We start from the raw sequence: 27,699 nt of genomic DNA on the forward strand, positions 1-27,699 counted from the left end.
ACTATGGATGCAGTCCAGGCTTTATCCAGAAGTTCCCAGTTTAATAGCCAAAGAACAGCAAAGGCTCCTGGCTTCACTCTCCTTCTTCCAGAAGGGAAAATAAATCCCCTTGGCCCCCACGTGGTTCTTTGTGCCGTGGCCATGCCCATTCCCTGGATCCCACATCCCTCCCTGAGCTGCTCTGGCCTCTCTCCGCTGCTCCCCTCATTAAACACAATTTAGTGGAGTGTGTGGCAAATAATTCATTCCCAGTGACTTCCCAATCCCATGCTCCCACAGAAATAATGGGGAGGAAAGGTTAAAATCAGATTTCTGCTCTTGGATGGCTTTTATGGAACAGCTGTTCCTGGGTGGAGAGGAGTTAATTGTGTTTTCTCTCCATTAATGTGAGACCCAATGAAAACAACCGGACCAGGTCAGTTAATGCCAGGTTCCTGGCCAGGCTCAGTCGCTGTCACTGGGATCTGTCACCTCTGTGGGCACCTGGACATGAGGAGCAGAGGGAAACTGGAGCCAGGTGCTGGATCTGTGCCCCACCAGCAGCTCAGCCTTTGGGAGAAGTGGGAATGAGAGCAGAGGGATTTGGGATTGGCTGCACATCATGGCCTGGGCAGGCTTGTGGTGGGAAAGGTGGGATCTGACAGGTCCCATTCAGCTGTCACAGGTGAGCTGTCACCTGGGAGCCATGGACTGTGACCCCATCCCTCAAGGATCCATGGACTGTGAGTTCATCCCTCAAGGATCCATGAATTCAGTGCTTGAGGATCCATGAATTGTGACCCAGTCCCTCAAGGATCCATGGACTGTGACCCCATCCCTCAAGGATCCATGAATTGTGACCCAGACCCTCAAGGATGTATGGACTGTGACCCCATCCCTTGAGGATCCATGGACTGTGACCCCATCCCTTGAGGATCCCATGGACTGTGACCCCATCCCTTGAGGATCCCATGGACTGTGACCCCATCCCTTGAAGACCATGAAGGGGCCAGGTCCTCCCTCAAGGACCCATCACCTGGGGCCAATCACCCAGGAAGGGGTGGCAGCAGGTCCTTTCCTGGCCTCCAGCAGGAGCTGATGGCTTTCATGGCACTCCTGGCAGAATGGGAGCAATTCCAGTGAAATTGCTTTTTATCAAGAAGTGCATCATCCAAAAGGGAAAATCGAGGGCACTTTGTAGTGCAGAGGAGTGGAGTGTAAAGCACTTCACCCTGCCCTCCTCCTGAGAGCAGGGAATGAATTATTAACAGGATTTATCGCCTCTGTTTCCTCATCCCAGGGTACAAACCCTCACAGAGAAACGGAAATGGAACCGGAGCTGTGGCTCCTCTCACCAGACACAGCAGTTACAGCAGGAAAAAAATATTGATCAGGAGATTTTTACCTCAGGAAAAGCCTCAGGAGAAAATGGGCTCCAGCTGAGTCTGTGCCCAAGATGCTGCTGGGCTCGTTTCAGAGCCAGATCCCAAACCAGCATCCCACTGCTGCTGCCAGGCAGGAGTCCTGGAGTGGGGAATTCTGTGCCCTTCCCTGCCTCCCTCCAATGTTCTGGGGAGAAATCACAGGCATTTGCGGGGGCTGAGCATCCACCTCCTCCCTCCAGGACTAAAATCCTTTGGGGATTCCCTGAAACCTCTCCTGGAAACAAACCCAAGCACAAACCAAGCCTTACTCCAAGGCAGAAGGGAAAAGAAAGGACACAATTCCCAGTGGGAGCAGCAGCAAGGGCAGGAGGCACAGAGGTGAAAAGTGACAGCAGAGGTAAAAAGTGACCATGGAGGAAGCAGCTGCTCAGGAGGGAGGGCAAAAAACAAAAGGCAGCAGGAAGGAAGAGAGGAAATCCAGCCACGTGCAGGAAATCCTGGGGGATTCCCAGCCCAGCGTGGAGGGAATCCCATGGCTCATGGCCCAGCTGGCTCCATTCCTCCCCTCTGCTCCTCCCTGCAGGTTTGAAGCTGGGACTCTGCTTACAAACCTCGTGGATCCGTTTGGTTTTTCCACCTCAGCCTCCCGCACAGGAGAGGGACCAGGAGCATCCTGAGCCAGCAGTGCCACAGGAACTGTCCCCTAAAGGTTCCGGGCTCTGGATCCCCGGGCAGGCATGGGCGGGTTTGCAATCCCAGTTTGGCTCAGCTGCTGCTTTCATTGCCTACAAACACCCACACAGGCAGCAGCCCCAGAACTGGGGTGGGATTTCCCTGGAAGCCACTCAGGGTCCAACCCCTCCCCTCCTGGCCCAGCCATGAGCTCACCAGGTACACGATGGGGTTCAGCTCCAGGCACTGCCATCCCTGAGGAGTTTCCAGCATTCCAGACCAGCTCACCTGCCCCGTGGGAATAGAAGCCCAGGAGATGCCTGGTTTTGGGGCGTCCCCGGGCCAGGAGCAGCAACAGCCCCATCCTGGGCCCCTCTCCCAGCCCCAGCAAAGAGGCACCGAGACGCTCCCAAGTGAAACTCTCCATTTATTGGAACCTTTTACAAAAAACTCAACATTGTGCTCGTGTCGAAGGAGTGTTCCTTGTCTCTCAGTTCCTGTTGGATTCGAAATCCTGGTGCTCACAGCACCGTGGGCACAAGGGGAGGGCGGGGGCCGTGTGACACGGGCGGGGCTGGGGCCGTGTCACCTCCGTCGTTGCTATTTACAGTGGGAAAGGCCTCGCTCCGTGCCCGGGGGAAGCAGCAGAAACTCTGGAACAGGGAAAAGGTGCAGCTGCCAAGAGCCCTTCCCATCTCAGGGCTGGGGTGGTGGAGGCCGCGTGCCCCAGGAGCTGGGATGGCTCATACAACCAAACCTGAGCTTCGGAGTGACCCTGGGATGCCCTGAAAATCCCGGGAGAACGATGGGTGGTGGCAAGGAAGGATGTTTGGGATGGTGGCACGGGCGGGAGCGCTCTCTGGAAAAGCCCCCTCTCCTCCCTGGTGGAGAGGCCTCAGGACAGCTCAGGTGCTGGCATGTCTCAGGGGCAGAAATCCCAGAAATCCCATGGGCTGTGAATCCCAGTCCTGTACTCCAGGGGTGTCAGTGTTGTTTGGGATGATTTGGGAAAGAGCCGCAGCAGGAGGACCGGGAGGGGCAGCACCAGCCCTGTGGGTGGGGAAGATGTTCCTGCTGGCATTTCATTGCCCCACAGAATTCCATCCCTCCCAACGCTGCTGCTGCCCAGGTATCTCCCAGGAAAAGCCTCTTTACCCTTTCACCCCCAAATCTTCCCCCTCAGTGAGGAGGAATTCATCCCACGACATGCAGAGAGATCCCACTGCACATCCTGTCCCTGCTCCAGCACAGTGGACAGGGGGACCCTCCCAGAAAAAAAAAAAAAAAAAAAGCTTGGGAAAAGGCCAAAGAGCCTGGGAGGAAGAACAGCTGGATTTGTTCTGCTGATCCCGGATTTCAGCTGGCCTCCAATCGAAACTCAGCAAGGGAAAGCAGAATTCCCAACCTGGGGCTCCGACACCCTGAGCATCCCGAGCCCCACCATGCACTGGGCAATGCCAACACTTCCCATCCCATCCGTGCTCCCCCAGGCTCTCACTGGAGTAACGTTTCCCTTTGGATTTTGGAAGGCCTGAAGGCTGCTGAGCAATGCCTGTGTTTGGATGAAGTGCAGTCCATGCCCACACCACTCTGTGCTCTGGGAAGGCCTGGGCTGTACCTGAGCCACGGAATCGCTGCTAACGAACCCCCACTAATGAGGGCGGAATTAAAGCCGGGGAAGAGGAGCTCAGGCCCCTCGGGAATGCTGGAGCTGACACAGCTCCTGACAAGTGCCACATTTCCACCCTGGGCAGGGGCAGAGAATCCTTCCAGGTGTTCCAGGGCCTCACAGGAGTCTCCCGTGGCATTTTTAAGGAGATTGTGAGACTTCACGTGCTTCCTTTTGGGCATCTGATGTTAAAACAAAAAGGAAATGGAAAGGGGGGAAAAAAAACAGGAAAAAATTCCTTGATGCGTGTTTTGCTGTGGTCAGTGGTGCTGGTGAAGGCACGAGCCATGGGCTCTGCTGGGAACAGGCTGCTCCTTCCCTCCCCTTCCCATGGAGGAAGTGTCAGCACTGATAGGAAAACCTGGGGAGAGGAGTTTGGAGAGGCCCCAAAACGTGGTGCAGGAAGAGTATGGTCAGGGCTGACCTTGGGAATGAGCCCAGGAGCTGCTGCTGGACCATCCCTGCTCCCACACACCAGGGGTGACATCCAGGAAAACCAGGGACATCGAGGTGACCACACAAGTGTCACCTTCCCACCTACCCAGCAAGAGCTGCTCCAGGCAGCTCACAAACATCTGGGATGTGCTGAGGAAGAACATCACACGAGGGCCAAGCTCTGCCCTTCCCTCTTGTCCAGCTGGGCCTGAAGCAGGATGGAGCAGCAGCTGAGCTCGGCTGCTCGCAGGTGTGACAGCATTTTGCTCTGGGGGAGAGGAAGCAGCTCCAAACCCATGCTGTGAACGTGATCCCAGAGGCATCACGCACTGGGAAGCTCCTGTTGGGATTAAGCCTCGGACACAGCCCAAAGCCAGGGCTGAGGATGGGCTGGGGTTAAGGCAGCTGTGCTGAGGCCCACGGCAAACCCGGCACGGGCACGGTGCGCTCCAGGATGGGGATGAGGATGAGGCAGAGTGGGAATTGCAGCTCTGGCACACCCAGGCTGAGCACAGAGAAGGGTCAGAGCCTCCAGGAGCCTGGAGCACCCCCAGCCCTGGCTGTGCTGCAGGTGGATCTTCCCTAAGCTCCAAACACACTCCCTGTCCTTAGAGGATCAGCAGGACGAGGTGGGAAAAGACACTGAGACAGCAGCAACTGAAACCCCCAGGCTGCAGCACGGGAACGGCGTGGGGCCAGAGCTGGAGCCAGGAAGGACCACCCAGGCCAACCTCATCCCACTCCAGGGGCTCAGGGTGGGGAGCAGAGCAAAGCAGAGCAAAGGGCTCCTCACCAGGTGACACCTGAGAGGCCTCAGTAGTAGCCACAGGGCAAGAGAAGCCAGGATGTGGTGGGTGGGAAGGGCTGTGCCACAGGAGGATGGATGGGGACAGCAGTGGTAACAGGAGCTACCCTGATGCTGCACCCAAACACCTCCAACCTGGCCCCTCGGATGGGCTGAAGGGTCCAGAGGGGGAAATGGGATGGGGAGAGGGGAGGGAAAAGAAAAGAAAACAAAAAAGCGCCTCACTCGGCAAATCTAAAACACTTTCATTTTAAATAACAATAATTATAATTAAAAAGAACGGCTGCCCTTGGCTGGCGAAGGGGCAGAGCCAGTGGCCAGCGAGCCGTTCCTCAGTGTACGATCCGTGGGTGTGTCCTCACAGGAGCCATGGGATCCCATTCCCTGTCCGGTGAGCCGCCGTGGGAGCGCAGGGAAGGAGGGAAGAGCCCGTCCCAGTCCAGGCCGTCCCGTTTGCCACAGCCAAGGGCCTTCTGCACTCACAGCCCCGCCAAAGCAGCCCCGTGCCGGCCTCTCCCGCCTCCGGCCGCAGCTGGGAGCTGGCAGCGTCCAGCTGCTCCCATTTCTAGATGAACTTGAAGCATTTGGTCTTGTCGTGGGGCAGGCGGGTCTTGAAGAGGACCGAGTCGACGCGGAACTGGGTGTAGAGCAGGGGCATGTACCCGTACACCTTCACGAAGAAGTTGATGCACTTGTGCCGCTCGTGGAAGTGGGAATCGTCGTGGGAAAGCGCCTGGGGGCAGCCGGGGCAGCGGAACGTCCAGCGGGAGGTCACCTGCCAGGATGGACAGAGGGGTCAGCGCCACGCTGCCCACAGTGCCCGGCCTGGGCATTGCCAGGGAATCTCAGGATGGGCTGAGTTGGAAGGGAGCTCAAAGCTCATCCAGTCCCACCCCCTGCCATGGGCAGGGACAGCTTCCACTGTCCCAGGCTGCTCCAACCTGGCCTTGGACACTTCCAGGGATCCAGGGGCAGCCAGCTTCTCTGGGAATTCTATTCCAGGGCCTCCCCACCCTCACAGCCAGGAATTCCTTCCCAATATCCCATCTATCCCTGCCCTCTGGCAGTGGGAAGCCACTCCCTGTGTCCAGTCCCTCCATGTCTTGTCCCAAGTCCCTCTCCAGCTCTCCTGGAGCCCCTTTAGGCCCTGGAAGGGACACTGAGGTCTCCATGGATCCTGTTCTTCTCCAGGTGAACACCCCCAGCTCACAGCCTGGCTCCAGAGCAGAGATCATCTCTGCCATGGGCAGGGAACCTTTCACCAGGCAGGGAATTCAGTCTGATGAACCCTGTAATGTCAAACCTCCACTCACCTGCTCTGTGACAGGGATTCGGCTGATTCCAAAGGCTGACCTTCCCCACTGGAGCCAGATTTCCCTGGAGCAGACACCACCCACTTCCCAACCACAGCTTCTCCAGCAGTGCCAAGCCCCTGGCTGCCGGTGCTTTACCTTGATGGGAGGTTTCCTGGTCAGGTGGGACACCAGGAAGTTCATGGCGATGTCCTCGCAGTTGATGTACTCGTCCACCATGTCCCGGATGGCCTGGGGCATCACGTAGGAGTACAGGTAGGCGTAGTACTGCAGCGGGGAAAGGCACAGCGTCCTCCAGGTGCTCCACAGGTGACAGCAACACGTGGGACAGGCGGGGTGTGCCTGACCCAAAACTCAAGGATCCCAGTGGAGACGTTCCCCATAACGGAGTTAATCCCGCACCGAGATCCGCTGCAGCCACAGCGGCAGCAAACCCCCCACAGCCACCACCCTCTCCTGGAAGCTCAGAAATCGAGGAATGGGGGTCCCAGCCCCCTCAGGTCCTGCTCTCTGCTGCTGTGGATTCAGCACGGCAGGAACAGCCACTGGAGATCCTTCCCAGTGCACTCAGGACCAGGTTCTGGCTGTGTTTCAGTTTGGAGAAAGTGAGGGGGAAGGAGCAGAAAGCTCCCACTTTTGTCCTTAAAAAACCACAACCTCCCCCCAAAGCTGCAGCCTCAGGCGGCTGTGAGCAGGAAGGGGCAGCCCCGGGGAGGTCTCACCTTGTGGAAGAAGGCAGCACCAGTGAGCACCATGGAGAGCTCGCAGGAGTAGTTGGAGTTGTAGAGCCAGGACTGGTGGGGGATGTCCCAGGCGTGGTAGCGCCCCGGGAAGCCCACGATGCGATCCCTGGCCTCTCTCCACACCCTGCAAACACAGAACTGCCCATGAGACACAGACCTGGGAGCCCACCCAGAGGCTCCTGAGGGGCTGCAAGGGATGCAGGGGTCTGTACATAAAGGAGTTTGGCAACTGCTTATCCAAGGAACGCCCAAAGGGCAAAAAAAGGAAAACGGTGTTAAATGTGCTCCTGTCCTAGAGCATTTATGCACAGGGAAAGTGCTCCTAATCCATAAATTAGGGATTTTGTAGCTCATAAGGGCTGTTCTGGAGGGCTTAAAGAAAACTAAAGCCAGAGCAGCCCAGGCTCAGGCTGGGAAGAGCCCAACATCTCCTGGCCTCTTCCCCAAATCGCTGGGACTTTCCATCTCCCAGCAGCTCAGTAAAGCCAAGATAACATCAACCTCCCTTAAGGAAAGCTTCAAGGCCAGGCTGGACAGGGCTTGGAGCACCCTGGGATAGTGGAAGGTGTCCCTGCCCATGGCAGGGGTGGGACTGGATAAGCTTTGAGGTCCCTTCCCAGCCAAACCATTCCAGGACTCTGGAAATTCCATAATTCTGTGAAAAGCTGCTGAGATGCTGAAGGTGTCTCCCGAGGGAAGACCTGGCTTGCCAAGGTGCTGGCTCCTCCCAAACTGCAGCTTCCTTGGCTCTGGCCCCACAGGAAAAGCCTCCAGAGCCCTGAGTGCCTCCCTCACCCTGACACGTGCTCACAGTCCAGCCTTGGGAATGAAATCCTGAATTTTGCATGTGGAGCGTGCGATTGCTTAATGTTCTGCTCTCATCTGCAGCTCACGCCTCCTCCAGAGAAATCCCCCAGGAGAGCTGCAACACTGGCAGCAATAATTAAGGAAAAAGTCAGTGCCTGATGCCCAAGCTGGGCAACAAATCCAGTTTCCACAGGCAGGGGATGCTGGCTTCCTTCGGATCGTTCAGTCCCCCCTCCCTGCTGCTCAGTGCCCCAGCTGTGACTCCAGACTGCATGAGAGAACTCCCAGTGGACACAGCAGGGTGTTCCCTTCTTCCCAGGCATGAAACTGGGCAGTAAGTGCCATTTTGGGGTTTTTTCCCCTCATTTGGATGTGAGTTTCTCCCACAAGCCCTGTTCTGGGAGAGCTACAGGAGGAGAGCAGACCGAGGTTCCCTGAGCTTTCCTTACACTCCCAGAGCACAGTCGTGTTTGCTGTTCAGTCCTCCACTCCAATTAATGAAGATCCAAGATAATCCCGAGGAATCAACACCACCAGCAGCTTCCCTGGCTCTGTCCTCCCCCCAGCACTTTTTCCTGTCAATCCAGGGTGATTGTTTAGAAAAGCTGGAAGTCGAAACCATTTATTCCCTTTCACTTCTCCCACATTTTCGCTTTCCTACGAACGTGACACTTTTTCCTTCCCAGCTCAGCCACAAAAATCAGGATTTCTCTGGAGAATCGTTCTGGGAGTGCTCAGAGAGCTGTCTCCAGCTCCCTCCTGAGTGGCAAACAGGCAAAAATGATGCTTTTGGCCCCAAGAATCAAAGCCTGGAGCAAAGTTTTGACAAAGCACAGTTGCTGTGGGCAGAGGTTCGCTCCAGTGCCAAGACTCCAGCAGCTCCTGGGAATGTGTTAACACAGGGAGGCTTTGTGGGAACATGGTGTCTGTAAGCAGGGATATGAGTGAGTTTAACACAAGTCACTTACGACCTTCATTTGATGCTCTCCAGGGCTAATCAGCAAAACAGAGACCAAAAAGGAGGAGAAAACAGCCCAGTTCAGATAAAGAGCCTGCAATGGGGCAGGGAAGGGAAGCCAGGAATCCTGACGCCTCCTCCTGCACTTTAGTTCCCCTCACACCTCATTTCTCATCTCTCTGAAGGAGCCTGGTGAGCTTTCAGGCATTTTGTGCCTTTTAATCCCCCTCCCAAGCAGGTTTTGGTCCCCAACTCCCACCCCCAGGCAGCTGCTGGGTGTTCTCTGACTGGGAATGGCAGCCCCTGCTCCTTGTGCCACCCTCACTCCCCAGCAGCTCCTGGCAGGGAGGGAGGTTTGGCTGCAGGAGCTGCAGGAGCAGCTGGCACAAACCTCCCCTAGCAGGAGCCCCCTCATTGCTGTGATCAGGAAGCTTTTGCCAGGGAAAAGTCGAGGGAAAGCTGGATCCTGGAGCAGAACAGGGGTGGGAGTGAGAGCAGCAGCATCTGCCTTTGCTGGGGGACATCTGCCTTTGCTGGGGGACATCTGCCTTTGCTGGGGGACACCTGCCTTTGCTGGGGGACATCTGCCTTTGCTGGGGGACACCTGCCTTTGCTGGGGGACATCTGCCTTTGCTGGGGGACACCTGCCTTGGCCTGCTCTGCCCAAAGAACCGTCACACCCCAGTGTCACACGGAGCAGAGGGTGGCAGCCACCAGCAGCATCATCCTGGCCTTGCCTCTGGCTCATGGATGGAGTGAAACAGCCTCTTGGATTTGTTTTCCAGGCTCTGTCCACCCTAGGAAGCCACAGGCCTTAAAACCATTCCGGGGCCATTATCAGCCCAGCAAAAGCTGAAGAGCTGGGTTAAGAAGTGTGGGAAACGGGTTTTCCAGGGCAAGCTGGGATCGGGTTCCTCACCCCATTCATGCGTGTTTCTCCAAAAAACAGAGCTGGGAAGCCACGGGAAGGGATGTGCCAGCCCTGACTGTGGCCCTGCTGCTGCCTGAGCAGCTCCTGGCCGTGGGGAGGAGCACTTTGTGGGGAGGGCTCACCGGAAGCCGAACATGATCTCGTCGTGGCGCAGGTGGGCGTCGTCGTCGATGGACAGGATGGCCTCGGTCTCGATCTCGTCCCAGGGCAGGAACCGGTTGTTCAGGCTGTTCTTCTCCGTGCGCACCACCTGCGGGGGGCAGTGACAGTCATGGCGCTGCAGGGCCCGGGGTGGGGCTTTTGGGGCTGGGGCTGCGCCAGCTGCGGTGCCCCGTCCTCTGAAGCCACAAAGTGTTGGTTCGCTCCAGCAGCAGCTCCAGCAATTCCCCCCACCCCAGCCACACAGCTGTAAAATCCTACTCTTCCAAGAACCATGGAATGGAATCATGGGGATGGAAGGAACACACCAGGATTATCCAGTCCAATCCCTGGCTCTGCACAGACACCCCAACAATCCCACGCTGTGCATCCCTCAGAGCATTGTCCAAATGCTCCGGGCAGCCTTGGGAATGTCACCGTTCCCTGGGGAGCTGTTCCAGTGCCTGATACCCTCTAGGGAAGAACCTTTTCCTGATATCCAGCCTAACCCTCCCCTGGCACAGTTCACACCGTTCCTGACAGCCCCATCCACCCTGGATCCTTTCCCCTGCTCTTACACTTTCAGCCTCCCCTGGCTCATCCAAAGTCACTCCGTCCATCCCACATTTCCCAGCCCATTCAATCCCTCCAGTCCTTTCCCTGCCTCTGCTCTGAACAATCTCCATTTAAAAATTAAGCCCAGCCTGGTGAAAAGACCAAAGCATCACGGCAAGAGAACTCCATTAAATAAGATTACATTTGATCCCACAAAAAAGCCCACGCTGAAACCATTAAGAGTGGAAATATTTGTATCGGGATCTGCGTGACAGCTGGGATGATTAAATTCCCATGGAAAGCCACTCTTGGAGCTTTCATCTGCCGATAGCTCCGGGGGGATGGAATATTCTGCAGGAACATGTTGCATACTGCACTGAAGAGCCATCAAAAGCACCAACAAATTACTGCAAGTGAGCAAACTGGGCAGCTCTGGGCTATGGAAAAGCAGGGCCAGAGCTGAGCCAGCAGCATTCCCACCCTGGGAGCTCTGTGGTTTCATCAGGACATGGAAAAAGCAGGGACAGTGTTGGCACAGGAATTCCTCATTCTGCTCCTTCCCAAGGTGGAGAAGCATCACGAAACTCAGCTCAGTGTTTGGCTTGGCTGAAGGGTTATCCAGAGCCAGCAGATGCTCCCAGGGGTTTCTTCTCTGCCTGGGAACTGCTGGAAAAGAGGATGCAGGAACCAGGGTGGGAATGGGGTGAGGAGGGAAGCAGGAGGAGGCAACTCCACCCTCCGTGTTCAGCTCTGGGGTCTTCGGCACAGGAAGGACGTGGATCTGCTGGAGTGAGTCCAACCTGGAGAAGAGAATCCAGGGAGACCTCAGAGTCTTTCCAGTGCCTAAAGGGCAAGGAGAGCTGGAGAGGGACTTGGGACAAGGGATGGAGGGACAGCACACAGGGAATGGCTTCCCACTGCCAGAGGGCAGGGATAGATGGGATATTGGGAAGGAATTCTTGGCTGTGAGGGTGGGGGGAGGCCCTGGAATAGAATTCCCAGAGAAGCTGTGGCTGCCCCTGGATCCCTGGAAGTGTCCAAGGCCAGGTTGGAGCAGCCTGGGATCGTGGGAGGTGTCCCTGCCCATGGCAGGGGTGGGACTGGATGGGCTTTAAGGTTCTTTCCCACCCAAACCATTCTGGAATCCACGTGAACCTCCTGTGTGCTCCAGGGCAGTGGAGCTGTCACTGGGAGAGCTCTGCCAGGAGGGTCTCCTGTCCCCACCTGCAGCCAGCCAGAGTGGGAGAATCCACCTTTCCTCTCAAACATCAACGCTGCTCCTTGGGAATCGTCTCCCTTCAGCTCCCACCCCCTGCCCTGGTGGGTCTCACCCCCCAGAAGAGCCCAGAGGTGCCATCAGCAACCCTCTCTCTGTCCTTTTTCAGACTCTGAGGTCTCAATCTCTCCCCCAGTGCTGCTTTTCCTGCCCTTCCATCATCTTAATGACCAATTTTGCCACAACTTTGTTCCTGCACGGTCTCGAGCCAAGAGCTCTGTCAAAACCCAAGGAAAGATGTTCCCTCAGCAAAGCTGAACGGCTCAGGCAGCACGGGGAGTCAGCACTTCTCCTTCCCAAGGAGATTCCAACAGTGAGGAGGACACGAAACCAGCCAGGGAACAACAAGAGAGACCCCAGCCCATCACCAAACCTCACCTCCCCTCAAAGCAAGGGCTCCAAACACTGAGCAGAGCACCAGTGGTGGGTCCTGCACCAAATTCCAACTCCTCCAGACTCAAACCCACCCCAGGCTCTGCCCTGCTCGCCCTATTTTGGTTATTTTTGACTTTTGTTCGGGACTAATTCTCTTTTAAACACTTTGCCATCAGCTAAATGGCCCAGAGCTCAAAACCATGAACCTCCTGAGCAGTTTGCAAAGTTTGGAGACACCTAAAATGCCTCCAAGCACCCAACAGACCACATCAGAAGCTTCTTCTCCATCTAGAAAATCAGTTCCAGGTGATTCAGTTCCACAACGTGGGATTTGTTTGACTCAAGGAGCACAAAACCCACCCAATCCATGGCATCCATTTCCTCCCAGAATTTTGTTGTTCACAGACACGCTGGACAAATGGATCTTAAAAAAAACCTGAGAGAAAAATAAACCAGAGCATAAATCCAGAGTCTGCCCAGCAATAATGTCCTTTTACCAATACTTTAAAATATGTTTTTATACATAAACACAAAAAAACACAGCAAAATCAATACCTTCCACCAATCTCCTTGCTAGTGAGGCTTCATGCTTAAGCTTTAAATTAAGTGTCACATATAATTTGATGGTGAAAACATGAGGAATGCCCGTGCCCTTGGAGAAGTTTTGACAGCTCACCGTAGCGAGCTGGATTGATTCCTGGGCAAAGAGCAAACTCTGCAAGAAACCGGGCGCCTCATTGCTCACGTCAGGTCTCTGTGAGGGGAAAAAGCCTGAAGGATGCTCTTAGGAGAGCTGGATAATTTGGGGAGACAGTGAATGAGCTCTCAGGAAAAGGATCCGCTTCCATCTTTGCCAAAGCTGAGGGATTCTACCCAAATGAGCTGGGGGAAGAGAGCAGGGTGGGGTGGGGACACCACGAGCTCCCTTTGCTCCGCTGAAGAACAGGCAGGACTTGGATCCTCTCCATGCAGAAAGGGATAATTCATCTCCTGGATCAGGGGTTGTTGGTTTCCCCAGCTTTTTCAGGGCAACTGAGAGGTGTTTTAAAAGAATTTTATTCCATTTTCAGTCTCCATGAAGGGTGACACATAAGAGATGTAAAACTCAACGTCATTCCATCAGAAGCCACCCTGTTTTCCTGGTTACAATACCTTAGAGATATTTCCCAGCCTATTAGCTTTTGCCACACGATGCTGCTGTTACTTCAAACACCAATCACCTGTATTTTTACCCCACGTGGTCCTGCTACAATGCATCTTTCACAGTTCTAATTCTCTAAAATGTCTGGTCTTTTTGCAAGGCCATATTTTGAGACTTGTTCCTAGTTCAGTCTCTCTCTCAATAATTTCATCTCTATTCCATGGCCTTCCTAAGTCAGCACACCTTATCTCAGAGTTTGCATACAGATGTACAAGACTGTGTGAGCATCCTGCCAGGTTTTGAGAATCCTTTACCAATCCATTGCTCACAGTGGGTGACCAGTCTGAGCAGCCCAGGCTTGGAACTTGGCTCCAGAGGTTGCCAGCACCATCAGGGACTGCCACATCTGGGAGGTGATGATCTTCATCCACCCACATCCTCATTCCCAGCTGGGCAGGTCGCTCCTTTCTCTCTGCAGAAGCACACAGGAAGCCAAGGCTTCTCCAGCTCTCCCACATGCACATGTGGGGAAGAAATCAATTAAAAATCAACCAATCTAGGCTTAATAGAGGTCAGCGAAGGCTCTGGTGGAGGACTTTGGGAGGTGGCAAACTCTAGGAAAAGGGAACAATGAGTTCCAAGTATCCCTGAAGCCACCCTGTCACATACATTTATTTTCAACTCCTAATTTGGCCATATCCAGACATGTTTTAAGAAAGTTGCCCAGATTGACACTTGAGACCCACAGGCTGAGATCCACCAGAGTCTCTTCCCTCTACACAACAGGCACAAGTGCTGGGATTATTTACGAGACTCCCTGGAAGGAGGGAAGGGTGTGCAGATCCATCAACAGAATAAATCACATCCTTTATTACCACGGCCGGCTCCACTCCCGCTCCCTCTGCAGCCGAGGTGTGAGATCAGACTGGCACTTGCTGCTCTGCAAATGCAACCAGAGATGGGCACAACAACTCTGCCTGGTCCCACCAAACAGCATCCTCCTGGAAGCTGGGTCTTTTTTTGGAAGAGAAGCTGTCAGAATGAGTTTGCACTGAGCCAAGCAACGAGTGTGGGGTGTCAGACAAGGACACGGCCTCAGGCTGGGTAAAGAGGTGGAATTTCCTCATGGAAAGGGCTGTCAGGCGTTGGAAGGGGCTGCTCAGGGAGGTTTGGAGTCCCCATCCCTGGAGGTGTCCCAGGAAGGGCTGGATGTGGCACTCAGAGCTCTGGGCTGGTGACAAGGTGGGGGTCAGGCACAGCTTGGACTCGACAGCCCTGAAGGACTTTTCCAGCCTGAATGATTCTGTGGTTCTCTCAACATCCTGGCTACAGCAGGAATTCTGGCACTGGGTAAGGCTGCATATGGAAACTACACAGCTGAGGTTCCCTTTGCTAAAGAGGACTTTGATCCTGAGGTCTCTGAGCTCTGTCTCATTTCATGGAAGGAGAGAAGAGGCCGATCCCGGGCACGCTGGCTCCACGACAAGCAGCCAAGCTCTCTGCTAGGACAGGTGCCAAGGAGAAGCCAAAGGAGCTGCTGTCATCACCAGAGATGCCACCCAAAATCTCTGCAGCCCATTCCCAGTGAGATGACACTGGAGTAAATCCCGCCAGCCTGAGCACATTTTAAACTCGATTTTCTCAGTGTTTTATCACTACCTGTTCTGGGCAAGCTGAGCTGCTCCACAAAAGCTGGCAGGATCACCGTGGCTCTCAGCCCAGACCTCAAATCTGCTTGGCTGCCCCTACCAAGGACAACCATGGTGGTGCTTATTGAAGATTTCCAAGTGCAACCTCACACCCAGCAGCGCTGGTGTCCTGCCCTGCCCACGCAGAACCTTTTCCCTCCTGCCAACCTCAACTCCCACCATGAGAAAACCCTCAGAGGACAGAAATTCATCCAGCTCCTACTGGCCAGCATCCTGCTTTCCAAAGCCAAGAGCACAGATCCAGGCCTTTGGCTCAGCCAGGAGTTCTTCATTTCATGAGAAATAAAATAATCTGGCCTCACTCGATACAACGCAGGGCTCCTCCCGGCACACTGCCAGAGCTGCATGGCCAGGGAGGGGATGGGATGCCAGCATGGCATTTCCACCAGAGCCAAGCCCCTGGGATAATTCCTTTCCTCCCCAAATCCAGGCTCTTTTCCCAACACAGACCCAAAAACTCGAGGAAATGAGTCTGGCACAAGAAGGGGCTCCAGGGCGTTTGTGGCAGCTCTGGATGAGCTGCAAATCCAGCAGGAATTGCTGCCCTGCACTTTGACACTGTGTGAGCAGGGTGTCAAAGCCCCTTCCAGATACTCTGCCAGGTCTGGGCAGGCTGGCATTTTGTAGAAATAAATAGATGTTCTTTTGTGTTTGTGATGATGAATTTTTTAAAAACTTGGGATGCAGAGGCGAAATCGCACATGCACAAAAGGCAGCTCTGAGGTGTTTGTTAGGACAGTGATATTTGGGTGTTACCCTGGGGTTAACACACCCAGATCCTGATAAATCAATACATGGAATGGCTGGGACCTCAGCTCCTAAAGGAACCCCGTTATCACATCCTGAGGGAGATGCCTGGATCTTCCTGCATCCAGGCAAAGCCACAGGGGATGTGTGTGACTGGTCCCTCCCCACCAACCACCCTCACCATTCCCAGCTGGCTCCCAGATTTGTTCCAGGACTGGATGAGTCCCAGGACGTGCTTGGATGGAGCTGTGGTCGCCAAGGGGGACATCAGTCCTCACCCATCCCATAGAAATCCTCTGGAATCTGCTCCCTTTTTGACATGATGGCACCAAAAAAATCCATTTATCTGAGCATCCACCCCAAACCTGACACTCTGAGCAGGATGTTTCCCCAGTCCTGCATTGCCTGAGGAGCTGTCCCTGGTTTTTACACTGGTTTCCTCTGGCAATTCTTCACCTTCTTGTTTTCCCTTTAATCCTGCCTTGTAAAGATGGATCGGGAAGTTGCTGCTATCCCCTTTCTCGTGTATTAATTATTCCCTGCTCCTTCCTCTTCACCTTGAAACAGCCACAGCCCCTCCTTTATGCCCTGAACCTCCAGCTTTGCCACCTCCAACTTAAAGCATTTTCAAACTCTGAATTAGAAGGATTTATAGACTATTTTAAGACTCATCTCCAGAGGTATGAGAAGGGTATTTAGCTCCAAAGCCATCCAAAGGCAGCGCACGCTGAATGTAAATTGGCAAAACAGATGCATTTTAAAAATACGTGTAATTAAATAATGCAACATAAAACCCAGCATAAATTATCCCCTGCTGAGAACAAAACCACACAGGAAGCTACCATGGAAAGGCTTTTTTTATGATGCTGTGTCCATGCACAGAAAATGTGCAAACATTTTCATTGCACAGAAAATGTGCAAACTTGGTCTCCCTTTAAACTCCTCAGCTGAGATCAGTGGGTCTGAGAGGAGAAAACAGCTTGAGATACAAATAAAACTGATTATTTATTCATTTTCATACAGGAGCAGCTGTCGCATCTTCCCAGAGAAACGAAAGGAGAAGGATGCTCGTTTTAACATTAAAGGGATGCAGATACTGATTTTTATTCTCTCTGTGTTGCTGTTAGTGGCTGTGCAATTAGAGATGCACATGGAGCTGGTTGTCCAATTAGATTTATTTTACAATTAATTGTAATTATCTGGCTCAAAGAAGGTCCCTGGGATAACACGCTGTCATGTTCCAATACTTCCACTGCTGCAGCTCATTCCCTTCTCAACTTCCCAAAATTCCTCTGTGTGCTTTTCATGAAAGCTCACAGGGAAAAACTGCAGAGTGCAAAGCTCATGATCCAACTTCCATTGGCAGGTCTGGGACCACGAGCCAGATTTACAGCTTCTGTTTGCTCTGAAGCAAAAAAAAAAGTCATTTCAAGATGAAAGAGCTCACTCTTTTGAGAGTTTTGATACTGATAACCCAAATTTTTAGTTTGGTGGGTTTTTTTTTTGCAGTGGAATGGGCAATTCCCAAAGGTGTGATCATGGAATCACAGAATCGTTAAGGCTGGAGAGATCAGAGGTGATCAAATCCAACCATTAAGCCATGATCCACACCCAGCACATCCACGTTATAAAACCACCTCCAGGGATGGGGACTCCAGCCCTGCCCTGGGCAGTTCCAGTGCCTGACCACCCTTTCCAAGGACAATCCTTCCTGATGTCCAACCTAATCCTCCCCTGGCACAGCTTGAGGCCATTCCCTCTCCTCCTGTCCCTGTTCCCTGAGCAGAGCCTGACCCCCCTGGCTGTCCCCTCCTGTCAGGGAGTTGTGGAGAGCCAGAAGGTCCCCCCTGAGCCTCCTTTTCTCCAGGCTGAACCCCTTTCCCAGCTCCCTCAGCCCCTCCTGGTGCTCCAGCCCCTTCCCCAGCTCCATTCCCTTCCCTGGACAAGCTCCAGCCCCTCAAGGTCTCTCTTGCCTCAAGGAACCCCAAATGGAACCTGGCGCTGGAGGTGGCACGTGCCACGTGTGATGTCCTGACAGATGCCACTGCTCTTTGCTGATGCTCTCTCAAGATGCAGCTGGATGAACCTGGCTGGTTTCACCTGGCAAATCCTGCCTTGGTATTCAAGGCCTGAAAATTCCACTGGAATTCTGCCCAGCCTAGAAACAGTCCCAGATGCCAGAGATGAAACACCCCAGGGTGACAATGGACAGCAGCAGGAGTGTCCCCAGCACAGATTCAGCACAGGCAGGACATCTGTACACTGTTATTTGTCAACTCTGAACTTCATCCCCTGTGCCTCTTCTTCCTCTCCAAATACCCCTTGGCTGCTTTAGTGGCAATTTTAACAGCAAAAATGTTGTTCTGATGAAATGGGGACACCTTCCCCACACTGCCTGTACCAAACCCACTTTGCTAATACTAGGTAAAACACAGAGATGCCATTTGGGACCACTGTTGAGAAAGAGAACACAGAAAAAAGACAGAAAGAGGGCAGGCAGCAGCTTCTAACTCCTTCCAAAAGGTGGGGTGTTACTGCCTGGAGCTCAGGGATGAGGGATTCAAACCACTTGTGGGTAGCAAAAACTTCCCAGCTTTGGTAAAAACCAACAGCTCAGGAATGGATGAGTGCAGCCAGTGAGCCTGGGAACAGATCCCACCCTCCTGCTTCAGATTTGACCCAACCCAGACCCCTGGGATTCAGCAGGAGTTTGGCTGAGCCAGCTGCAGATCCCTGGAGCAGAGAGAGCCTGAGGAGCACATCAGCTTGGAGTGACCACGGCTCTGAACTGGCTCCCATCTCCTGGCTCTGTTTTGGGAATCACAGGGAAGTTGCCACTGCAGCAGGCAGGGCAGAGCTACACAAGGAACTGACTGGGAAAGCCTGGCCTTATTTTGGCAAAAATATTCTTTTTCCTTGCCTGCCTCACTGTCCCAGAGGAGCACTCAGCGCTGTGACAGGCCAGGTATGAGCTCCTTGTTATCCTGGGAAGAGTCAAAGGAGAGCCTGGAACAGCCACACAAGAGCCCAAGAACCACTCACAGGCTGCAACTCCCCAGCCACATTTCAATAAACAAGCAAAACCCCCAAAATTCTAAAGTATGAAAGCCCAGATCTCCCTCAGCTCATCACCAGCTGATTCCTGCACTTCTGATTTCCCTGGAAAAGGCACATTGCCAGTCCCCTGGTCCATGCTGAGAATTCTGGCAGTAAACAGACTGGGAGCTCAGGGGTGGATCTGAGAGGGGCTGTCACATCTCATCTGTGAGACAGAAGATGGAAAAGTCAGGAGGGGGATCAGGAGCACCCCTGAGGTCTCCTCCCCTTGCCAAGCCATCAGAGCCGTGCAGCACCAGGTCATGGCATGGAAGGAAACCCAGCAACTTCCATCCTGGAGACACAGAAATGCAAAGCAGAGAGGCAGAGAAGAGCAGAGTGCTGGAAATCCAAGGGCTGTGATCCCAGGGGATTATTGGAAATACCTCCTTTCTGCTCACTAAGGGAGGCAGAGCTTATCTTTCCACACTTTGCTCTTTGGCTGACAGCCCGGCTGCTTTAATTACCAGAGGCTTTCATCAGTGCAAATCCTCTGTATTGTTGTGCAATTACTTCTTCAGCAGGTTCCTCCTCAGGATCTGTCAGACAGGATTTCCACCACAGCAGGAAAACAAAACACCTGACAGAGCAGGTGGCATTATTTGTAAATTTGTTCACATTGGTGCATCTCATTCTTTGGAATACATCACACCCAGGGATGCTCTGAGATGTTTCCAGCATTTAAAAGCTGCTCTGACCCATCCCACAAGAGCTTCAGTGCAAACATCTGCATCTGAGGGCATCCAAATGAACATCACAGCCCAACAAAGGGAGGAAGGAATTGGAGTCAGACTATAACTCACTGAAGAGCTACTAAAAAACCTGAATATAAACTCTGATACAAGCAGAGCCAAGAAGCCATCAAGTCTGCAGGCAGGTTATTGTTTTGATGGGAAGAGGACAGTGGATTTATTAATGTTTGTGTGGCTGGGAGCAGCAACCATAAAGCACTCAGGCACATAAAGTCACTTTTGGCTTCCAGGTTGATTCCAGACCGGAAGCCTTCTGGGGACTTCTGAGATGAGAAGGCTGAGATCTCACTGAGGAAACTCTGGGTGAAATGAAGACAACTTGCTGCCAGCACACCTGCCCTCAAATCCATCACGGAGGGATGAGAGCTCCTTTATGGAATGTCAGCAGCACTGTCCCAGTACCCACACCACGATCCCCACATTGGCATTTTATCCCTCGTTGTTCCTGTTGTTCCAGGAGCACAACTCATTGAGAACTGCAATTTCCATCAGCTCCAACAGCAGAGGACATGGTTGGGATATCCTGCTGAATGTGGCCAAATAAAGGGAGAGGCATCTTCCCCAAACACACAATTTTCCCTCCAGGTGGCAGAGCACAAGGTCTAGACAGGTTTATACGGAATTTCCCTTTGCTTGTAGCCTTCAATTTCCGGATCCTAATTGCTGGAATCCTTGGCTAAATCCTGCTTTACCTGCTCCATGTCTCACACCATCATTCTTCTACCCAGAGGAGCAGAGAACTCAAGCCATGGCCAATGTCATATCCTTCAAAGCTTGATTTGTCCCAAGGCTTTTAATACTTGCTTCAACAAAATCCAGGAGGAAAGAATGCTTCCATCAAGAGGCAGTTAATAATTACTGCCAAACACATGGTTGGGATGAATCCAGACCCCCAGAACCACCTCCCACAAGCCAGTATGGGTTGGGAATTAAGGACCAGCATGTGTTAGAAATTATGGAGATCACATAAATGAGTCACAATTCAAAGCAATTCCTTTTATAAATTTCCAATAAAATCAACCTAATTACTACCAGTGGTTTGAAACCAATTTGTGTTGTCACCTGCATTCAGAGCAAGAGGAAAATGAGCCCTGTTGGAAAGAATTATCCAGTTTATGGCTGTCCTGAAGCTTTTATTATTCCTTCTCAGCTCTCTCCTGTCACAGTCCAAGATGGGGCTGTCCCCTGTCACAGAGATAAGCCAGGCTCCCACAAGCCAGGCTCTGGGCAGCTCAGAGATCAAAGCCATAAAAGGCTGGAAATGGAACTTCCCTGCCCCAAATGCTTTCAATGTCGAGAACAAAACCCATTTCTCTTCCCTCCACGAAGCTCAAACCCCTCAGAGTTCAGTTCAAATGAGCATTCAGGAAGCTGAAGACTTTGCTGAACTATTTGGATCTGAAGGTGTTATCTGGGAAGACAGAAGCTTCAGATTTCCCATCTTTCTGCTGTTAGAAAATCTGGGAATAGGTGAAAACAGCATTTCTGTGAACTTATTAGGAGACATGTAAGTGGATGTTTCATTGACCAGGTGTGGCCTTCTCTGTGCCTCAGTTTCCCTCTAGTGCCCTTAGCTCCTTGCTGATGGTCCTTTGGCCAATTTCAGAAGAAGGAAAAAAATCCTCTTTTTTTTTTTACAAGACTAACACAGATTTTCATTAATTAACTAAAGGCTTGTGTCTGATTTACTCATAGGCTCTAAGATGATATCCCTTCACTGTCATCAGGAGAAAAAGCTCCATCCTTTCTGGGTGCTTGCAGTGAAACAACTGATTCCAGGGATTCTGGAGACAGGACGAGGGGAAAACAAACTGCAGCCCTTGGTTCTGAATCCAGCTACTCCATCACCTGCTCCCAGTGGCTTTTCACAGGAGATGAACCTTCTCCAGAAGTCCAGGAAAAGCCAGGTGCTGCTTTTTGGAGAGGAGAGCGTTCCGTATGCCCAGCAGGGCAGGGAGACCTGTCAGGCTTTATCACCAATCACATTTTGATTTCATGGAAATGGGGAAAAAAAGCATTCATGGGCTTGATAGGAGAGCAGCATCTGCTTCCTCACCAGACACAGGTGAGAGAAGGGGAAGAGCCTGTGGGGAAAAGGGGTAGGAGAGTGTCTAGGGGGTGGCTGCTGCTGCCAGCCCGCCCCAAACCTTGGGAGTAAATCATCCCCTTCTCCTTGAGAGCTGCAATGCCTCTGCTGATCGATCCACAGAGCTTGGGGAGGCAGCTGGGAGCTACATCAGACAGGCAGCAACAAGCAGTGATTAAAACCTCTCTCCTGCTTCTCATCTCTTTCCCTAACCTCATATCCAAGAGGCACCTTTCTCTTTGTAACCTCCTCATGTCCCTCACAGCTGCCTCTTTGATGTCCCAATGCCCCACGAGGTCCCTCCTGTTCCAGCAAACACAGATTTTCTTTTTTTCCTCTCTATTTAAAACCCAAATTCCTGACCTCGGCCAGTCCTGCTCCTGTGCCAGGGGATCCATCCGTGTCCTGTGGCACAACATCAACTTATGGCCACTCTGGGAGGCAAGGCTGTCTTCACAAATAAGGCAGCCTGTGCAGAATGCACAATCAAATGGCTTTGCACAGCAGAACTGCTCCACCAGGACAGATAAAAGCCTGGGAAGAAAGGAAATGCAGATATCCAGGCTCTGGGACTTTATGGGAAGTGGATGTCAACACGCAGTTCCATCATAACAAAGTCACAGAGGATGAAAAGTAGGTGAAAACAAACATTTGCCCCATGCTTGTCGCAGTGCATGGAAAAATTTGGGGACATTTGGTATGCTGTTGGTATTTAAACAGGTCACAATACAAACCCTAAAAGCAGCAGGAATGCAGCCCTGGAAAATCAAAGTGGGTTTTGCAGCTGCACTGCCCCTGGTGCCACGTCCTGTCGTGCTGCTTTTGTCCCCCAGCGATTGTGACAGAGCTGCTCCAAACAGGGAGCGTTTGAGATGCACAGGCAGCTTTTGTGGTGATGTTTAATGGCTTCAGCACAGGGACTGGCCCCTGTGACACCTTCACATGTGACAAAACCCAGCCTATTATGTCCCCAGCAGCATGCAAGGACGCTTCCCTCCCTTGACTCTCCTTTCCAATGCCCCAGCCACGCTTCCTTCTGGTCACCGACCCCTTTAGCAGCATCCTGAGCCAAGGGGATTCGGAGAGCTGGGGCTACAGGAAGGTTTTATCTGTGGAAAAGCCATCACAAAGCAGCACATGGGAGAATGAAGGGCTGGGTCTAGGCAGTGGCAGAGAGGAGTGTGAGGGTGCTGGAGTTAATATGCCAAGTGCACATTCCCAGGAGTTGGCACTGCTTGTTCCATTATCATCCCGCAGTCACGCATCGCTGCACCTTTGCTCGGGCCCCACAGTGACAAGCATCTGGATTTTAGGATCCCCAGGTAAACTAAGCAGCAAATTTGTTCCTTCCTCTGCTGCTACACAACAGAAAAAACACATATGGAGATGGCAAAACTCACAGGGATTTCAGAACTCAGCTGCCTCCCCGGCAGCACCGGCTCTGCAGGCAGCAGGTGGTGCTGCAAACCTGAAAGCAGAACCCAGGCACTCCTGTGGAACATCTCCCTGCTTTCTGAAACTGTTCTCATGGAGAAACGGAGCCCACAAACCTGGGATACACTGCTGGTAACGCTGGTGCACTGAATATGGACTGTTCAAGCCAGGGATGGGGCAAGCCTCCTGTGGGAAGTGACGCAGTGCTAAGAAACAGGGATTTTCTCAGCTGCTTTTGTGTGAATTGTTCCTTCTGGAAGTAAACCTGGAGGTCCCCATTCCCATATGCAATCCAGGACCTCAAAGCAAAGTTGGGTTTTTCCTGACTTGGAACACAAGTGAGTCAAAGTAAAGCAGGGAAAAGCAGGATAAAGCTGGGACTCAGCAAAGAGTTTCTGCAGGTGAGTTGGCCCGGAAAAGCACAAGTCACATCACCAAGGAAGAGTTTGATAAATGCTGAATTACCAAGCTGAACCAGACCCTGAGCTGGCATTTAGACAAAGCTCCCAGGAAGGAAAAGGATCGACTGAAATGGTGGTGTTGATCAGCATGGAGGTTTTATTCTCTTTTTTAACTCCTGGTTAGCGTGATGATCTCACACACACCACTGCAGCTTATCTTGAGCTGCTGGTTAGTTTGGAAGGTTGGTGCTGCTCTTATCAGAAAACCGAGCTTGAGGATCCAGCTGCTTGCTGAAGGACAAGCAGAGAAGCTCATTCTGCTACCATGGCCACCAGCCTGTCCAGGTTCTGTCCCCCTCCTCCTCCTCTTAGCCAGAAGCATCACCTACAGATCCTGCTGTGCTCCTTAAAATGGAGATATGAAAAACCCTTTGAGTCCTTCTGCTGGAAAGGACGTGCAAACCTCAGGCATCTGAGCTTCAGAGCCAGCTCAGCACAGCACATTCACACAGCCCAAAGAGAAGGGAAAGTCAGGACAGCATTCCCTGGCCAGCCTGCTCCTGATTAATAAATGCCATGTCAAGGGACCCGTGTGCAGCCAAACAGGTCTGCAGACCCCGCAGCGCTTCCGGATCAGCCGTTCTCCACAGATGATTCCTTTCTAAACAAGCAGCTAAATGGAATGAGCCCTCTCAGCCAGCCACCAGGCCAGCAGCAAAGGATGTTACACCACTGGAAGTGGCTGCAGGGATCAAAGGCAGCGACTTATTCTGGAACAAAGCTGGAGGAAGGGATTAGTCACTGCTGGCAGCCACGGGAGCTGGCACTGAACCCAGCCTAAGTGCTCAGAGATGCCTCCAGCACTCCCAGCCTACCTCAGCCCTGAGCAGGAGGAGAAATCAAACTGCTGCAGGGCTTTTCCAGCCACTGAGGGCCCTCACAAACCCAGCAGAGGGAGAGCAGCTGGAAGTTCTGGCTGTCACTTGTTAGAATGTGAGCAGAGGTTGTGAAAATATTGCTTTGGGCTAGATAAGGTTTAGCCCCAAATCACAGAGTCCCAGAACGGTTTGGGTGGGAAAGGACCTTAAAGCTCAGCCAGTCCCACCCCCTGCCATGGGCAGGGAACACCTTCCACTAGCCCAGGCTGCTCCAAACCCCCTCCAACCTGGCCTGGAACGTTCCCAGGGATGGGGCAGCCACAGCTTCTCTGGGCAATAAAGAAGTTCAGCAGTGGCTGTGATGTGGCTGCTGGAGCTGGAACTGTCACACTCCTGTCCTGGGGAGTTCTCCTAAGGCAGTGCTAGAGATACAAACACTTGGGGAAAAGTCATTTTTTGAGCTTGCACAAACAAGATTTCTCATTCACAGCCTCTGGGTTTTGCTGCAATACCAATTAACGTGAGATGGGAAGAGTTTTTACAGCTTTAAATGTGAGGGTTAAGTGCCTACATCTGTTCCAGGGGCAGCCCTGAGTGACTACAAACTACTTCACGTTACATTGGATTTCCACCTACTCACTTCAGGATGGGGACAGGGACAGAATATTTGATCAGACTCCTGTGCAGCTTAGGAATCTGACTGATGTTTTAGTAAATTATGCCATCTATATTTAAGTCAATGTTTTTTTAAAAAAATAAAATATATTCTGTAGCCCTGTTTATCTCATTATCCATGAAAGATTCAAAGTTCCAATGCAGCTTTGAGCTTGGCTCTTGATTAATTCCCAGCCCACCAGGGAAAAGAAATCTGCCTGGGAGGACAAGCCCCAAATCACAGCCAAGCAGCACAGTTTGCAAACGACATTTCAAGGAACACGTCAATAAATAAGGTCAGCACATGGAGTAAGGAGAAGTCCAACTCTCCTTTGAGGAATTCTGCTAGCCCAGAGGCACACATCTCTTGCCACCAGCAGGCCCTGGTGGGGTTTAGGACTCTATTTTGCTTCCAAAGGCACTTTAATGTGCTACACACATTGCTTTGTCTCATTAGCTTGTAATTTATATAAAATGACAAAATGGTTTGGGTTGGAAGGGACCTGAAAGATCATCCCATGTTAACCCCTGCCATGGGCAGGGACACCTTCCACTATCCCAGGTTGCCCCAAGCCCCGTCCAGCCTGCCCTTGGACATTTCCAGGGATCCAGGGGCAGCCACAGCTTCTCTGGGAAACCTCTGCCAGGGCCTCACCACCCTCACAGCCAGGAATTCCTTCCCAATATCCCATCTATCCCTGCCCTCTGGCACTGGGAAGCCATTCCCTGGGTCCTGTCCCTCCATGCCTTGTCCCAAGTCCCTCTCCATCTCTCCTGGAGCCCCTTTAGGCCCTGGAAGGGGCTCTGAGGTCTCCGTGGAGCCTTCTCTTCTCCAGGTGAGCACCCCCAGCTCTCCCAGCCTGGCTGCAGAGGGGCTCCAGCCCTTGGAGCATCTCTGTGGCCTCCTCTGGACTCACTGGAACAGGTCCACATCTTTCTGAGGCTGGGTTTTCTTCAATACCCTTCTGGCTTCAGGTGCTTTGATCCTGGATCATGCTGGCACACGTGTGCTGCTGCTGTGCTGCTCCTCAGCGTCAGGTGGTGCCTGGACCCACTTCAATCACAGCCCAAATCCACCTTCACCCCCTTCTCTTCTCCCCTCAAGTTCCCCCACCAAGCTCTGTGCTTTGGGACCTGAACACGGAGCAATTCCTTGCATCCCAAAGTTACTGGGAACATGTTTGTTACACAGAGATACAGCACCACTGGCAGATCTGAGAGAATTGGATATTCCCCATCAAAAGAGCTTTTTTCCCTCATAAGGAAAACAGAATCACAGCTCCTCACTTTCTTTTGACACTGGCACACACTGGATTGTGTCTCCTGCCAATGCCACGTCCCCACCTGTCTCTTCCCCTGGCCAGCACATCCCACACCTCAGCCAGCAAGGCTCAGACAGAGCCTCGCCTCTGCTCCCAATGTTCTTTCCACCCTTTTCCAGAGCAGAACTTAGAATTTCTCACTGTCTGATGAAGCCCAGGGAAGTTTTCCATCATTGCCACACCAAACCATCCTTGCAGATGAATGGCACAAGCTCCCAACAGGATTAAACATCCAGTCTGGAGATGGGCTTAGCAATAGGGGATGGATGCCTGGAGGCTGCTCAGGATTGACCCTCCTGTGAGAAATCCCAGATTTGGGCTCTTTTAAAAACAGGGATTTGAAAAAACAGGAAGAAAGCAGAGCTATTATCAGACCAACACCAACACCTTTCCACCAGAAAGGACCTGGCAGAAGCTCTCTGTGACCCAGCCACTCCACAGTGTCACCATCCACCTCCCCAAAGCAGGCACACAACAATTCCCTCCTCTGGAACCACACAGTTCCCAACATTCCCCACAGCACATCCCCCCGCCCCAGCACGTGGCTCAAAGGTGACACAAAGCAACTCGTGTGTGTCAAGTCCCCAAAAAAACCAGCAGGGCTCCAACACAACAGATGTGCAGACAGAGAGCCAGGTACAAAAAGCCATTATCTTCCATCAACACAAATACATTTTTCTCTCACAAATAACACCCATTAGCAGCTCCAAGGAGAACAATCCCCGCTCTGAAGGAGGATGTGGTTTTTCAACAGACACAATGCAAAGATTTTGTAGAATTCGCAGGTTCAAAAGCACTAATGTGAAAGATTATTTCGCAATTAACCAAGCAATTTTCTCTCCTCATTGTTCCCGGACCATAAGGGTTTTTAAATGTGAGCAGAAGGATTTATTCATCACAATAATAATAAAACGAAATATTAAATCAATGAATCTCTTTGCATGCAGCATAAAGCTCACATTGCTATTAAGCTCAGTAGCATTCTGTCACATAAACCACACGCAGTTTGTGTATTTAAGTACCATCTCCCTCTTTTATTTTTCCCTTCCTTAATTTGTAAGGCATTATCCTTCCATTTGTCCTCTAAACACAACCAGATTCAGAGCACTCAGTTCTTGTTAGTAGCTCTCTGCCCTTGCTCTCTTTATGAGGGGAGATTTATATTTAATTTTGATTTTTAACAGCAACCAGTGAAGAAGGTTATGCTGGGATGACAAGGAAGACCTAAAATAAATAAAAAATTTAGGGAGAATTCACTCCTTACAAGACAATGTCCAAGTGAGTACATTTTCATGGACCTGAAAATGAATGTTGGCTTTTGAAGGTGTCACTTTTTCAGTTTGGCTGAGGAAAAAAAATAATCAAACCAAATATATGCAAAAGTCAAGCTACAACCTCGGGAGCATGGAAGCTCTCACAGTCACATCAGCCTTGGCTT

General features: G+C 52.1%; 1 protein-coding gene across 4 annotated transcripts in view; it reads right to left on the reverse strand.

Annotated features, from left to right (window-relative positions):
* Positions 1–5,173: 5,173 nt before the first annotated feature.
* EXTL3 (exostosin like glycosyltransferase 3) overlaps positions 5,174–27,699 on the reverse strand; it is a 131,010-nt gene continuing 108,484 nt past the window's right edge. For all 4 annotated transcript variants that reach the window (XM_053936994.1, XM_053936995.1, XM_053936992.1 and 1 more), the window contains 4 exons: positions 9,820–9,947; positions 6,981–7,125; positions 6,397–6,525; positions 5,174–5,720 (listed from right to left, as the gene is read on the reverse strand). In XM_053936994.1, coding sequence (XP_053792969.1) covers positions 5,511–5,720; positions 6,397–6,525; positions 6,981–7,125; positions 9,820–9,947 — 612 coding nt within the window. In that variant the 3' untranslated portion in view covers positions 5,174–5,510. The remainder of the gene's footprint in view (positions 5,721–6,396; positions 6,526–6,980; positions 7,126–9,819; positions 9,948–27,699) is intronic.

This window comes from Vidua chalybeata, chromosome 3 (assembly GCF_026979565.1).
Source record: "Vidua chalybeata isolate OUT-0048 chromosome 3, bVidCha1 merged haplotype, whole genome shotgun sequence".
In the NCBI taxonomy this organism is placed as follows: Eukaryota; Metazoa; Chordata; class Aves; order Passeriformes; family Viduidae; genus Vidua; species Vidua chalybeata.